General features: G+C 50.5%; 1 protein-coding gene across 2 annotated transcripts in view; it reads left to right on the forward strand.

Moving 5' to 3' along the window:
• The window catches only part of Gpa33 (glycoprotein A33), a 37270-nt gene extending 23762 nt beyond the window's left edge, over nt 1–13508 (forward strand). The window contains exons 4-7 of one of the 2 annotated variants that reach the window (XM_087581266.1): nt 3688–3843; nt 10430–10549; nt 11641–11776; nt 12210–13508. In XM_087581266.1, coding sequence (XP_087437392.1) covers nt 3688–3843; nt 10430–10549; nt 11641–11776; nt 12210–12342 — 545 coding nt within the window. In that variant the 3' untranslated portion in view covers nt 12343–13508. 2 annotated transcript variants of the gene reach the window in all.
• Nucleotides 13509–15171: the final 1663 nt, after the last annotated feature.

Genomic DNA, 15171 nt, shown 5'->3' on the forward strand with positions numbered 1-15171 from the left:
TTCTATTTGAACAAGCGATACTACAATATACCCCTTTAGCTCACTTTGTGTACAGGTATATATACAAACCATACGCACATTATATATACATATAAGGATTATGTATACACGGACTCATATAAAATTTGAGTTCTTGAAATACCTTGTCTGTCGTTTTTGCCAGAGAATTTCAAGCAAATGGCAAGAATCAGTATAAATCTGAAACCTGATTCTTCTGGTCCTCCAACCAAATTCGGGTCTTTACGTCAAGGACCACCTTCTTTTAAAAACAAACAGATTAGTGGTAGAGCGCTTGCCTAGGAAGCGCAAGGCCCTGGGTTCGGTCCCCAGCTCCGAAAAATAGAACCAAAAAAAAAAAAAAAAAACAAAAAAAACAGATTAACCTGAAAACTGAAGGTTACAAGTTTAATCTAAGAATAGGGAATTCGTTGAAACCAATCTTTTGCTTTTAAAAAAAGCATTTTATCCTACATTTAATAAACCCAGTGATGTTCTTTGTGAAAAGTTTTCTTTCTCGGTGTCTCTATAACTGGGTGATTTTTTTTTTTAAGAAGAAAGGCTTTAATGATACGGGGCGCCTCATTCTGAGGAGGCTAGCAGGAAGCCCCTGGTTTTAGCCTCTGGGAGCTAGCCTTATCTAGCTCACCTCCAGTAAGCCACGAAGTCAGAAGACTCACCAGCCTGCGCGGCAGGTGTGGAATTCTTGTTCTGGTCTCCGGCGCCCCCTGACGTCTTTAAAGGGAACAGCCGGCATCCGACAGGCTTTGAAGCCTAACACAACCCCTCCGACCCTCCGTGGCTGCTCCCCTAGTAATTATTCAGGCAATCTTCTGTTTGTAAAACAGGTCACTGAGAACAAGACCCCTTCCCTTGTGAGTACCCGCTCCCTCACAGTACTCTTGGCTGCTGCGTGTGGGGCTCTTTAAACTAGACTGACTTGGGGTCTGGAGATCTGGAGAGAGAGGGTAGGAGTGTGTGTGCCTGACACAGGGTCTACAGTTTAGAGCAAGGGCCTGGAGCACAAGATCTGACCTAGAACCCTTGAATGCAGATCTCCCTTGCTGACCAGCACCAGGCAGGCAGTTTCTGGAGTTCCGCTCAGGCCACACCCAAAGAGTGGAGTAGGCGCTAGTTTTCAAACGTGCCCATTGGCCTTTTATGCTTCAGCGGATGGTCTCTGGCACTTTCCTTCCCACTTCTGTCTGTAACGCCCCCCCACAACCAACCAACCAACCAAACACAAACTAGCTCAGGGGACCCTCTACTACTCCACCTCTTAGTCTGATGGGAGATGTGGGAGTTTGCCGCTGTGCCTCCTGCTAAAGGCATGCCTGAGGGTGAGGTTGGCTACCTAAGGGTTGCAAGGTTCTGCTGTGGGGCCCAGGAGGGAAAGAACCACAGCAGGAATACCCAGAGGGTAGGTTTGCCTCCCCTGCCCCTCCAGAGCCGCCCCCAGGGCTATCAGGAAGTGCAGAGGACTGGAAAGTGCCAACCCCTGGCAGGTGTTCTGCTCACCTTCTTGTGCAGGCTTGGCTTTGATCCTCAGGAGCTTGGGTTTCGTTTGGTGAGTCGGGTGTGCCTCTATTGTGTCCTGTGGGAACCCTCTACCTGGCTGGCCCAACTGTGCCGGCAGATGTGAGGCACTCCTGATAACAGCCTGTCTGTTTCCAAGAAGAGATTATGCAGCTGCTGCACTGGAAGAGAGGAGTAAGGGGCAGTTGCTCCAGCAACTTCCAGGTGGGCTAAGACTGGCGTTAAAATTCAAGATGGGTGGCCATGTTCCTGAACTGAAGAAGCAAGCCATCCAAGATGGCGTGTGACAAAGGTAGAAGGGTCGAAGGACGTTAGTGACAACTTCCCCAACTGTGTGCTCTCCCTTCCTCACCCCTAACAATACTTCCTAGAGTCGCATGGATACTTTCTGCTTCTCGCCTCGGAGCCTTTGCATATGCTCCTGTTGGGCGTGCTCATCTCTGCTCCAATTCCTGTCACCTCCTTTACCACGGTGACCTTCAGGTCTCAGCCCATATTATGTATTGGGTCATCACTCTCTGCCCCATCAGATCTGTCCGCTGCTCTGCCATTGTTCCGTTGTTGTCCTTTGTCCCCCACTAGATCCCTTGACTCACCCAGGAGTGCCACCGCAGTACCCAGCATTATTAGGCAGAGCCTGGGTACCTAATGACGTCTATCGAGTCACCCACTCCACCCAATGTGACATTAACAAGGCTGACAGAAAGTCACAGGCTTGGAGTCTCGAGAAGCCAGGGAGCCATGTGTGGATGGTTTGCAGTGGCTGTTGGGGCTTATAAACTCTTCCTTTGCATTCCTTGGCCTCCACTGCCCACTCCCAGGTCTTCAGTCCCATTCGTCACCCAGCAGGAAGGACTGTACTGCCTGCCGGTCCCCCCTGCTGTCTAGCTACTAGTGCTGATTGCATTTTATTAGCAAAGTAGGGGTAGAGGGCAATGGTAGACCCACAGAGAACAGCTCCAAGAAGGCTGAAGTGCTACAGAGAGGTCTAACCGAGGGTGAGGAAACCCTGGCCCCCTCCAGCCCGTAACCCGCCCCACCCTTACGGTTCTCAGGTATTAGTAAAACCAGAAGGGAGGGAGGAGCTGTCCAGAGGGAGTGACTGGTGTGGGGGTAAAAGACATGATCAAAATACATTGCAGATTTCAAAGAATACAAATATATTCTACATGCTTCCAAGAGAAAAAAAAAATGGAGATAATATTGTGTACAAATCCCATATGGCCCCTACAGAACAGGCTTGCTGTCCCCTGACTTTAGAGTTCAGGAATGAGGTGATCCTGGCTGAGTTAAGAACAGAAAGAGCTCACATGGGACAGTAAGGCATGCACTGGGTCTGGAGTCAGAAAACCTTGGTTCTAGTCCCACATCTGCCAGAACCCAAGAACAAGTGTCTGTTCTGCATGCTCCGGTAGCCCCACTCCCCATTTGTATAACAGCTATGTTGATCATGGTTTAAACTCCCAAGAGTCCAGAGAGCACAAGAAGCCACCAACCAATCTTTTCCCTAGGGAGATACAAACAAACTCTATAGGACACCAAAGGCAAACATAGGTGTTTCTACGGAAGCTCAGCTTGGAAGTCGCGGGTTACTGTGTGTTTATATGCAAATCTTGGGTGAGCCACAGTGCTGGAATCTCACCTCAGTTTGGACAATTCTCCGTGGCTGTATAGATGGACAACTCCCACTTCAATTAGCACCCCCTAGTCCATGCATTCCAGCATCTTTTGAGACGAGACTATGGACATTAGGACAGGATTACTTACCTATGACCCCTGGTGTGTGATACAGTGCCTGGAATCTCTGGTGAGAGAGAGTTCAATACCCTCCCCAGCCCCTCCTTCTAGGAGGACAGGTGAGCAGCCTTGAAGGTCTCTGATAAATTGTCACAGCTTTTCTGAGGAAGTTGTTGCTGTTAGCTGGGAGGAGCATGCTGTATTGCCCGACCTGTGGTGCTGCCCCTTTGAGAGCGTGCTATGGCAGTAGGTATCTTGGGGATGAATTAGTTTTATAATATCAATCTCACCACCAAGCTATAAGTTCCTCTGCAAGCATTCCTCTGTGTGTGTGTGGAAGAAGACATGGGTGGGTAGACATCGGATGGGCAGTAGTTGTCTCTCTGTGACTCAGCTCTCTTTCGGTCTCTTTCACAGTACCACCCTCCAAGCCAGACTGCGGCATCGAAGGGGAGACAGTGATTGGGAACAACATCCAACTGACATGTCATTCTGCAGAGGGCTCTCCGAGCCCACAGTACAGCTGGAAAAGTTACAATGCCCAGAACCAGCAGCGGCCACTAGCCCAGCCAGGTGAGTTGGGCAGCAGGGAAGGCTGTGTGTCTTACACACAGGAGCACCTCACTGCCCAGGGCTGCCAGAGACAGAGGCTGACCAACCGAAGTCCTTTTAACCCAGTCCTGCCTTCGAGCTACCTTGGACCATCACTCAGAGCACTAGTTTTCCGTACAAAATCCTGTGCACCTCACAGCAGGGGCTCTGGAGAGCAGCTCAGCACAGGCTACCGAAGAGGTCTGTTCTCTCCATCCTCCATTCTTTCAAGGAAGTGAGTCTGGCTAAGCATTCTGTGCAGAAACATCAGGGCTTGTTCTTTTAAGTATTATTATGGCCTAAAGCTCACTTTTGAGGTGGGGAACTTTCTAGCCTCGTTTCCCGTCCACACCAGTCCATCTCAGACACCACCACAAACACAGCAGGCTATGGCGGATTTAGCTGTAGTTGCAAGAGACCCATTTTGTACTGGTCACATAATATTTGACCTTTTGATCAGGAAACAAACTAGATACAGGAGGGTATCAGGGGAGAGAGAAGAGGAGAGAAGGGTAGAGCTGGGACCATGTAAACCACTCTGCTGCCATTATGGCCGCTGGAGTGGAAATCGCGTGGGCTCTCAGTGCCCACCAGCTACCATGGCTGCACCAGTGAACCGAGAGGCGCCCATTAATTTTAGCTTTGAGGTCATTCAGTCCTCCCTGTGTGGAAATGGAGTAAGGAGGTGAGAGCAAACCCTGTGGGTGAAGGTGATCTGGGCCCAGGAGGAACATCAGGTGTCTCGGGGAAGCCCTGTGAAACATCCAGTGCCCCGGGGAAACCCCGTGGATGAATACCCCACACTCTCTGGGTTTCCACCAAAGCCGAGTGGATTATCACGCTGTCTCTCAGTCATCTAGAGGCCAAACAATAACTTCATTTCTGGCTTGCCAATTTTATTTTATTTTTTAAAAAGATTTATTTATCAAAAAAGACAAAATAACAAAAAGGCCAAAAACAAAACAAAACAACCAACAAAAACAAAAACAACAAAACAAAAAAAAAAACAAAGTAACTGGCACAAAAAAAGACAAAATAACAAAAAACAAAAATTTTTAAATTAATTTATATTATGTAGGTATATTATGTAGGTGAGTGAGTATACTGTTGTTCCCTTCAGACACACCAGAAGAGGGCATTATCCCATTATAGATGGTTGTGAGCCACCATGTGGTTGCTGGAATTGAACTCAGGACTGCTGGAAGAGCAGTCAGTGTTCTTAACCACTGAGCCATCTCTCAAACCCAGTTTACCAGTTTTAAACACTTTTTAAACAATAAAATTGCATTTGTGTTGTGCATATATGCAGGAGAGCAGTCCAGTGAGAGGCCAGAGGACAACTTGTAGGAGCCTCTTCTCTCCCAACATGTGAGTCCCCGGCCTTATCAGGCTTGGCATCAAGAGTCTCACACAGTCGTCTCACGAGCTCCTGGATGGCCAGGTTTTGAACATCTGAGATTTCTGTTGACATCACCTGGCACCCTTGCTTAACCACTGTGTTGACCTGTTAACCCTTTATTACCTGTTCATTGTCTAAGAACATAGTGATGTGTGACTTTCCTCTTGCAAAGTGTGCACTGTGAGGTCCAGGGCTGAAGGTTGTGAGGTCATGAGCTGCAGGGGGCTGGCTTTCTTCACAAAGAGTGATGTGGGAGTTGCAGCTCCACCAGGTGCTGAAGAGTAGCCATGGGCTTAAATCCTAGCTGTGTTCCCTTCGAGCAAGTAAGGCAAGATGTCTGCCTCAGTCTATATGCCTGTAGAATGGGCACAGCACCAGTGTTCATCTCGTGCTGTTACTGTGAAGGGAGAACCAAAGTACATGAAGCACAGAGATTGGTGCCTGGTACACAGTAAAGGATGTAATCAGTTCTAGGTGTTATTAGCTGTGTTCAGCAGACCCTTCAGAGTGGAAAATAGCGTGGGAGTCATGGTGTCAGTGTGGCTGAGGGAATATGGCTGTATAGAAATGATGGGCAGTGATATTCCTGGGGAAGACAGTGAGGCAAATGGAGAAGGGCCTGTGTGTCAGCCTAGGAGGTTGGACTTCTCCCTGTAAGCACCGAGCTTCTCCCAGAAGCTCACAGATGGGTACCCTAGTCACAGCTCCCCCGCTTCCATCACCAAAAGCTGTTAGGGGTCAAAACTTAACTCTTTACTGACTAAAAGTGGGTGAATCCTGACGGCATGGAAGGAGGCTAAAGCCACATTTGCTTCTCGGCTTTATCCGGGCCTGGAGTGACAGCAAGAAAGATGGCTGCTGTGGTAAGATGGCTGCTGTGGTAAGACGGCCGCTGTGGTAAGATGGCCGCTGTGGTAAGATGGTTTGATGTCTGCAGCACGAGGGAGGAAGGACTTGACTCACAATTTAAGATCACAGTCCTCCAAGGTGGGGAAGCTGTGGCAACTGCAGCTCGATGCCCCTGGCCACAGGAAGAAGAGAGGAAGTGGGAAACACACAGACAGAGACAGACATATCCGCATACAGACACACACAGAGGGAGACAGACAGACAGACAGACAGACACAGAGACAGACATATCCGCATACAGACACACACAGAGGGAGAGAGACAGAGAGACAGAGACAGACATATACACATACAGACACACACACAGAGGGAGAGACAGACAGACACAGAGACAGACATACACAGACACGTGGGTTAGGGGGGAGAGAGAGAGAGAGAGAGAGAGAGAGAGAGAGAGAGAGAGAGAGAGAGAGACATAGTGGAAGGAATTCTGGTGCACAGTTCACTTTCTACTTTTTATTCAGTCCAGTGTTCCAGCCCAAGGGAGGGCATGGCCTACAGCTAAGGTGGGTCTTCCCACCTTAATTAACATAATCTAGCCATCTCCACACGACCTCGATCGAGGCTGATTGACCTGGAATTCCTCCTAGGCAGGCCCGGGGGCGTCTCCTCTAGGTGATTTCCATTCAGATTGACAGTATGACAGCATTGGTTACCATGCAGTTGTGTCTGTGGTGGAGGTAGGGGTGCTGTTCTCAAAGCCTCTTGCTCCCACAGTTCCCTGCAGAGCCTGGGAGCCCTGTTTTAACTTTGCAGTTGTAAGTCACTTGGAAGCTCCCTGCTCCTTCAAAAAACACAACAAAGGCTGAGACGGTGCCAATGTTACCTTCCTTGAAGTAAGAGGCGGTTTCCCACAGGAGAGCTCAGGAGTGGAAGGAACAGGAGTACTTCAGCGGAGGGACGTAATGAGAGTACTAATGGGTCTGCCCCAGAGCCTGGGATAAGATGTGGCAGCCAGAGCTTACTGACAGGCGTTGGTGGGAGGAGACAGCAGATCCTGTTCATTCAACATCTACATCTTGGGGTCATCAGGGTTTCTTGGCGCTTCAGCGGGGACAGAAGACGGCCATACACAGTCCCTGTTCTGACCACCAGATGGAGCCACAACAACGGGAAAACGGGTTTCAGACAGTAGTAAGTTTTCCCAGAAGGAAAAAGAGCCTAAGAGTCCCCAGTTCAATCAAAGCCAATCAGTGGCATGGGATGAGCCCAATTTTATCCCAGAGAAGTTTCTAGGGTATAGGATTTACTTCAGAGACTAGGAGAAGGATGGTGCTGGCTCATGCGGCAGGAACCCCCATGACCCAACCCCTAAAGGCGGCCTAGGAGCTGCCTGGGGTGCTGTGGACACCTGACTCGCTGAGCAGTGCACTCTCAGGAGGGGACTCTGATGCCAGCGCTAGGACTCCTAAACACACCTGTCCCTGGGGATACAGAGCATTCTGTAAAGTGTGTTCCTTCAAAATGCTCTTAAGAACAACCAAATCCAATTGGGTTAGAAAATGGGACTCTGAATCCCGTCATGGTTTCCACTGCTCCTTACCACATCAAGACATCCGTAGGCCACGCCCACAAAGTAGGCCATGTCCAGGAAGCTTCAACCACAGTGATTTACATTCTTGCTTCGCTTGTGGGTGGGCCCCTTCCAGTTTCATGTATGAATATCACATGTAAACGGTATACCAGAAAACACTCAGGTGTGAGGTTCTAGAATCCAAGGCTGTCGCGTTTTATAGAAAAACATGCTTTGAGTTTTAAGGAAAGAATATAAAGAAAGTAGCATACTTATGATAGGAAGAGAAGGAAATAAAATCAATGGGCCGTGACTATAGCGATTTTTTAGAGGTGACCTCTTGCCCCTTCACCATGAGTTCACATACAACCTCTACTTTGAACCATAACCACTCATAAGGTCACCGCTGTTCCGTGTATGTCTTCCTTCATAAACACCAGGAGGACAGGGGCTCTCCTCATTTTGTTTGTAGCTGTAATTGGAACGTAAATGTTTTTAGTTTGAAGCGAGTTGACATGATAGCTTTATGCCATACATAAATTCTTATCACAGGCATACATTGCTATTATAGTGCAAAGGTGTTTTGCTTTTTAAACATTTATTTACTTATTATTAGTGTGTGTGAGTGTGTGTGTGTGTGTGTATGAGTGTGCACGTTTACACACGCATGCACATATACCAACATAAAACTCTCTTGTGAAACTGGAGTTGGGAATACATGGCCTACCTTCCATACAAGGATTTTGGAAAGATGAAACACCATTGAGAATTTTGAGAGACCAACAATCCCAGAGCATGGAGGCCGGACCTTGGGTGGGCTGTTCCCTGGTTTGGCACATGGGGAAGCAACGGAGGGAAAGCTGGCATGACTGCAGGACCAGACTGCAGTTTTGCCACTGTATTAAGAGCCCAGAATACAGGGACTAGGGAGGCAGTTCAGTTGGCAAACTGCTTGGCATGAAATTGTGAGGAACGTGGTTTGATCAGCAGCAGCCCATGCAAAGCTGGGCACGGCAGCACCTGCCTGGAATCCCAGCACTGGGAATGGGGGGTGGGCAGAGACGAGGAGGACCCTGGGGCTCACTGAGCCCCCCTTGAACAGCTGAGTCAGTCAGCTCCAGAGCCATCGGGAGACCCTGTCTCAAAAAGCAAGATAGAAAAGAGATCAAAACACCTGAGGTTAGCCTTTGCCTCCACATGTGTATACAAATGTACATGAATACTTACACGTACACACACGTGCACATGAACATGTAAACACACACACACACACACACACACACACACACATCGAGCTAGCTACTGACGATTAGAGATAGCTTCTGAAATGTCTAAAGGGTTGCAACAGGTCCCTCGACAACTTAGAGCATGTACCGGGACATGTCACTAGATTGTGACACCTGGTGACACAAGGTCCTGGTGAGGCTGGCACTGCAGTTAGGGGTTTCCTCTCTTGGAAGAGCAGTTATGATGAAGCATCTCTGAGAACAGGGCACACACAATGGCTGTCCAGCTCTGAACCCACTGGAGCATGGGTTCAGGGAGAGCTCTTTTGTGAGGACATCTGTCTGGTCCATGTCCCTGGGCTCAACATTGCCTGCTTTCACTCTCATTTCCAGATGAGGCAGCCACTGCTGAAGAACTGGGTGGAGGAAGAGTTTAAACTGACACTGTGCCTCACATAACACCTCCCATACCCTGAACCACACACATCATATGTGTACACTTCCTGTCATATATATATATATATACACACATATATGTGTATATATATAATGTATGTGTATGTGCATATGTACATGTATATGATGTATATGTATATGTATATGTGTATGTATATGTATATGAAAAGTATCAGCCCAGGACCACCAACACCAAGTTCTCAGCACAAAGAAGATTTATGTCCTAGAGAGACAGAGGGCAGTGTAAGGGACTAAAACAGGAGAAAGAGGATGAGAGAGGAGAAGGGAACAAGGGAGAGGGGACAGTGGTATCTATCCTGGAAGGGAACAAGGGGCTGCCTCTGGAAGGAGACAGACATGGCACATGGCAGTTATAAAGGTAAAAGGGGAAGCCCTGTGTTAGGATGCAGTGGTGAGTTTTAACTGGGAGTATTACTTAGGTGAACCGAAAGGGGCTTTTGACTGCTGGACTTCAATACTTGGAGAGCTGGACCTTGGGAGTCAGCCTCAGGAGAAGGAAGTGGCCAAAGAGAGGAATAGACCTCGATGGCTTTGGGAAGTGGGGAGGACAAGGCCTACAAGAGCCAGTCTTGCCATGCATGAGCTGGCCAGAGTTCGTGTGTGTGTGTGTGTGTGTGTGTGTGTGTGTGTGTGTGTGTGTCTGCGTGTGCGTGCATGAGTGCGTGTGTGTGTGTGTGTGTGTGTGTGTGCGTCCCAAGTACTTACTGTATCAGGCATTCTACTGGACACATATTTATTAATAATATCTCATCTTAGGCCCACAAGTATCTTGTCACACAGGTGCCATCACTTCTAATTATAGATGAAGAAATAGATTCAAATAGGACAAGTTATTTGCAAAATACATCAAATAAATAGGCAAAATCAGAGTTGGCACCCAGGGTTTTAACTGCATTTGAAGCCCTTCACTGTTGTCCCGCCTGCCAGGCTGATCCCCCAGCATCCTTAGAGGTGGTTTTCCCTCCATCACTGATAGACTGGCTCCGAGAGGCTGTGCACACTTCCCCACAATGCTGTCTTTTCACCATGCTGGTCTTCATTCAGTCTCAGGCGAGCCCTTGCTTCTGAAGAACATCTCCGCGGATACAGCGGGTTACTACATCTGCACCTCCAGCAATGACGTGGGCACAGAGTTCTGCAACATCACCGTGGCACCCAGACCTCGTAAGAGCAGGGTGGGGAGGGAGGGCTACAAGGTCCAGAGATGGCTGTTTGAAGCCATTGGAGGTAGACCAGGTGGCAGCTGTGACCCTAGAGAGATGACTCTTGGCCTAGGCTTTTCTCACCCCAAGGCTAGCCCAGCTCCTCTGGTTCTTTGGAAATAGAGCCTGGGACAGACCTCTGGAGACCTCTTCAGCCATGCCTGCCTTGTGGTCACTCAGAGAGTGTGAGAAGCTTCTTGAACCAGTCATCGTCATCTTGGTTTAAGCCCTATTGTCCTTTTGTGGGGAGAGGGGAGACCATAGCTAGCTCAAGCATGAGCCAGAAGCAGGCAGAGCTAACTCTCAAGGGTTTTGGAGAACCCAGGGAGCCCCATATCAGGATGCTCTGGGTCTGTCTCTCATGTCTGTACTTCTAACCTAAAGAATGTCCTCAGATCTGTCTGATTGCAATATTCCAGGGCCATGACTGTCATAGTGCGTTACCAGCCACTTCTAGCCATGGCTCTCTAGTCAGGCAGAATTGGAGCTGCCCAGAGGCTGGGGAGGGGCTAGCCTGCCGTGCCCTGTACCAGGGCTATGGTTCCCCACCTCCCGCCTGACTTTGTATTCTGTACCCGGTTATTGACTTGGCAGTGGGGGCTGGAGTTGGGGGAGGGGTGGAGTTGGGGGAGGGGTGGAGTTGGGGGAGGGGTGGAGTTGGGGGAGGGGTGGAGTTGGGGGAGGGGTGGAGTTGGGGGAGGGGTGGAGTTGGGGGAGGGGTGGAGTTGGGGGAGGGGTGGAGTTGGGGGAGGGGTGGAGTTGGGGGAGGGGTGGGGTTGGGGGAGGGGTGGAGTTGGGGGAGGGGTGGAGTTGGGGGAGGGGTGGAGTTGGGGGAGGGGTGGAGTTGGGGGAGGGGTGGGGTTGGGGGAGGGGTGGAGTTGGGGGAGGGGTGGAGTTGGGGGAGGGGTGGAGTTGGGGGAGGGGTGGAGTTGGGGGAGGGGTGGAGTTGGGGGAGGGGTGGAGTTGGGGGAGGGGTGGAGTTGGGGGAGGGGTGGAGTTGGGGGAGGGGTGGAGTTGGAGGTCGGGAAGTATGGCTGTTCCATTCTCTTACAGCCTCCATGAACATTGCACTGTATGCGGGCATTGCGGGGGGTGTCTTTGTGGCCCTCATCATCATCGGGGTCATCGTCTACTGCTGCTGTTGCCGGGAAAAAGATGACAAAGCTCAAGAAATGGAGACCGTGCGACCGTAAGTGTGCTGGGGTGGGTGGCCTCTGGGAAGGGAGCACAGCCCAGCTCCTTGGGCATGCCCATTAGCGCCTTTGGATACCAAAGCATTTCAGTCTTTCCCAGTTGTGGTTGAGGAATGAGCGACTCGGCCAAGGGTGGGCTGAGGTCCTGCACTTGTCCTCTGGGCTTGTGGTTTGAAGCCTCTCTTCTCGGGGCAGGCCTTCGCATGGCCAGCCGAGGGTCAGATAGAGGAGGCTGGAACGCACGCAGTCTTTCCACGATCTCCTCAGCTCGCAAGTAGGGAGATCTCACTGCGCACTCGCTTGGTCAGCAGCCTGCAACAGAGTCGCTTGGCAGCTCATGGGTGCGGACAAGAGTAGGAACAGTTTACTCCCCCTCATGCCCACCAAGAGGGAGGGTTAACTTCCTTTTCTTTCTTCATTGTCCTGTAGGGACCGAGCAGCTTACCAAGAGCCTAAAAACCAGCGGACAGAAATTTCCAGAGAGTGGGAAGATGAGGATGACCGCAGGCATGAGGACCAGAGGAGCTCAGGGCGTGGCTCTCCAGACCAGCCTTTCCAGTGAAGGGTGCCTTCTGCCTAGGGGTAGAGAAGGGAGGTCTAGGGCCCAGGCTCCTGCTTCTGGCTGCCTTTCTCCCAAGCCCCATAGTCCCGCCCCTCCCCAGGTGGAGTACTTCCTGTGTGTGTATCTGCCTCTGGGGAATCATCACTGGCTTGGCTACTGAGGTCACTGAAAGGACCCTTCCTTATTGCTAAATCTGACTCAGGGCCTGGCTTTTCCTCTGCCTGCCTTACGGCTGGCATGAGCTCCTAGAGGCTCAGAACGATCAGGAGCTGCTTCAGAGCTCCGCATGCAGGCAAGTGCCAGCCTCAGCCTCAGGTGGGAGTCTGCCTTGCCCAACCACGCCCAGCACTCAGGGGAGAACCAGTATGAGCTTGCACGCAATGTTTTGTTGAATGAAGGGACGAAATCAACGGTAAGATGTCATCTCTGTGATTTACCCAGCTTAATTGTACCCTCCATGCTGGGGGCCACGGTGGCCTGCAGCTTCTCCCTCAGCCTCATCTCCCGCCACAGTGCTTCTGTTCCTAGACATACACCTTCTTAGGACTTCCCCAAACCCAGCTCCATCTCTGCCTGTCAGAGCCTGCCTGTCCTTAGAACCCCCGAATCTGTCTTAATCCTATTGTGACTGCTAACAGGCAGGAGGACAGTGAAGTCACACTGTCCCACACCTAGACCTGGCTACAAGGCCATCAGAGCTGGACTTCCTGCCGTATTAGAGTAGGTGCCTTGGAGCAAGCTCTGGATCTTGGGGCCTGACAGACTCACCTGGGGACTTGCCCTCATGGCCACGCCTCCTGGATGTGACCTGGGACACCTGGTGACTTCACCCAAGCCCTGTGTTAGTCTGGCGAGGTGGGCAGACTGATTTAAAGTGAGCACAGACACAAGGTTACTTACCTCCCCTCTTGGCCAGCCATTGGCCTCTGAATGCCAACTGCCCTGCCCATAGCCTCCTCCTTTCATTACTCTCCAGGACTCAGGCCAGATGGGCTGCTTCAACTGTGTTTTACTATTGGATAAACTTTTCTGGATCACCAGAAAAGCCACTGAATCAATCCCTCCCCCCTCTGATTTTATGTACACGTGTATTTTTATATACTTTGCTAAACTCTTCGTTCCAATCAAAATGCTTCTTTATCAATAAAATTGCTGGTGCAAACTCACTTCTGTTTGTTCACCTGTTTTGTTCATGCCAAGAGACTCCCTGGACTGTGATACCCTACAGTGCTCCTTCTGAGGGGATGGGCCAGCCATTCTGTTACAGAGAACTATGGCACCTCTTCCCCAAAGCAGCTTGGATCCATGGTCGGTGCTCATCTTGAACACAGACTTGTGAGACACATTCAAGGTCATCTCCTGTGGAGCTCTGTGATTCTCCTGCCTCAGCCTCTGCCATATGGTGCTGCTATGATCCGAGTGCACACATTCACCTCTTCCTCTGCCTCCAAGATGCCTGAGCATCGGAACCCGCTCCTAGGCACTCGGTAAGGGTCAGTTGCATAGATAGTGTTTATTGTCACAGTGTCTTGCTCAAGGGCTAGCACCTCGCCCCCTGGCCTCTTTGAGATGCCACTATCCCCCATGGTTCATGGCTCCACAGGCATGTCTGGAGGCTACTCCATCCTGGTTGGCTCCCAGCTTAGCTTGGGTCTAGGGGAGAGCACAGGAGAAAACAAGCTCTACTCCAGCAGGGATGGTTGTCAGTACCGGCTGCACTCTGTGCTGCCCACAGCAGCACTGAAGAGCTGGTATCTAGGGCAGGGAGGAGGCAGACACAGGAGCAGGTGCATGGGACAGGAGTGCTGGGGGCAAGGTGTGTGTGTGTGTGTGTGTGTGTGTGTGTGTGTGTGTTGGGGGGAGGGGAAAGGGAGAGGGAGAGAGAGGGAGAGAGAGAGAGGGAGGGAGGGAAAGAGAGGGAGGGAGGAAGGGAGAGAGGGGGGGGGGAGAGCGCCTGGGGATAATTCAAACTGGTGACACTTGGCTGCATCTTGACAAAGCAGAGCAGGTGCGGATGCTCACTTGTCCCCTAGCACAGGGCTCCACTGTTTGGGTGTCAACTCTCATTATCAGTTGGCAACACTACAGATCCCTGCTGAATTTATTATGGTCCAGAAGCTGCGGCAGTTAGATTGTTGTAGGTTCCCATACAGCCTCAGCTAGCCCAGCACAGATATTCAGAGCCTCTGGGTGGGCGCTCACACAGGTTCCTGAAAGAGGAGACGCAGCTACTCTTCAGGGCTTCCAACGAGTTGCTTTTGTGTCACAGTGACAAAGTGTCAGGTCTCAAAGGCAGAGGCATACACCAATGGCAAGCAGTAAGGCTGTACTTACTGTGGGCTAGCTCTGGTTCTAACCATTTCCCTCATCTCTTCACACCATCCTCACGGGACCAGTGTGAGGTTCTGTTTTAGTCAGCGCTCTGTTGCTGAGAAGAGACAACCACGACAGAGGCAACACTTATAAAGGCAAACATTTAATTGGGGCTGGCTTACAGTTTTAGAGGTTCAGTCCAGTATCATCATGGCGGGGAACACAGTAGCACGCAGGCAGACATGATGTTGGAGAGGTGGCTACATCAAGATCTACAGGCAGCAGGAGGAGAGAGAGACACTGGGCCTGGCTCGTGCTTTTTAGACCTCAAAGTCCACGCCTCAGGGGCACCCTTCCTACAAGGCCGCACCTACTAACCTGTCTTAAGTAATGGCTAAGCATTCAAATCTATGAGCCTGTGGGGATGTTCCTACCCAAACCACCACGGATGCTTTAGTATTCTCATTTTACAGAGCAGAAACTGAAGCATGGAAAGTCAGGCCCTTAAAACACTGG

This window comes from Rattus norvegicus, chromosome 13 (assembly GCF_021556685.1).
Source record: "Rattus norvegicus strain SHRSP/BbbUtx chromosome 13, alternate assembly SHRSP_T2T, whole genome shotgun sequence".
In the NCBI taxonomy this organism is placed as follows: domain Eukaryota; kingdom Metazoa; phylum Chordata; class Mammalia; order Rodentia; family Muridae; genus Rattus; species Rattus norvegicus.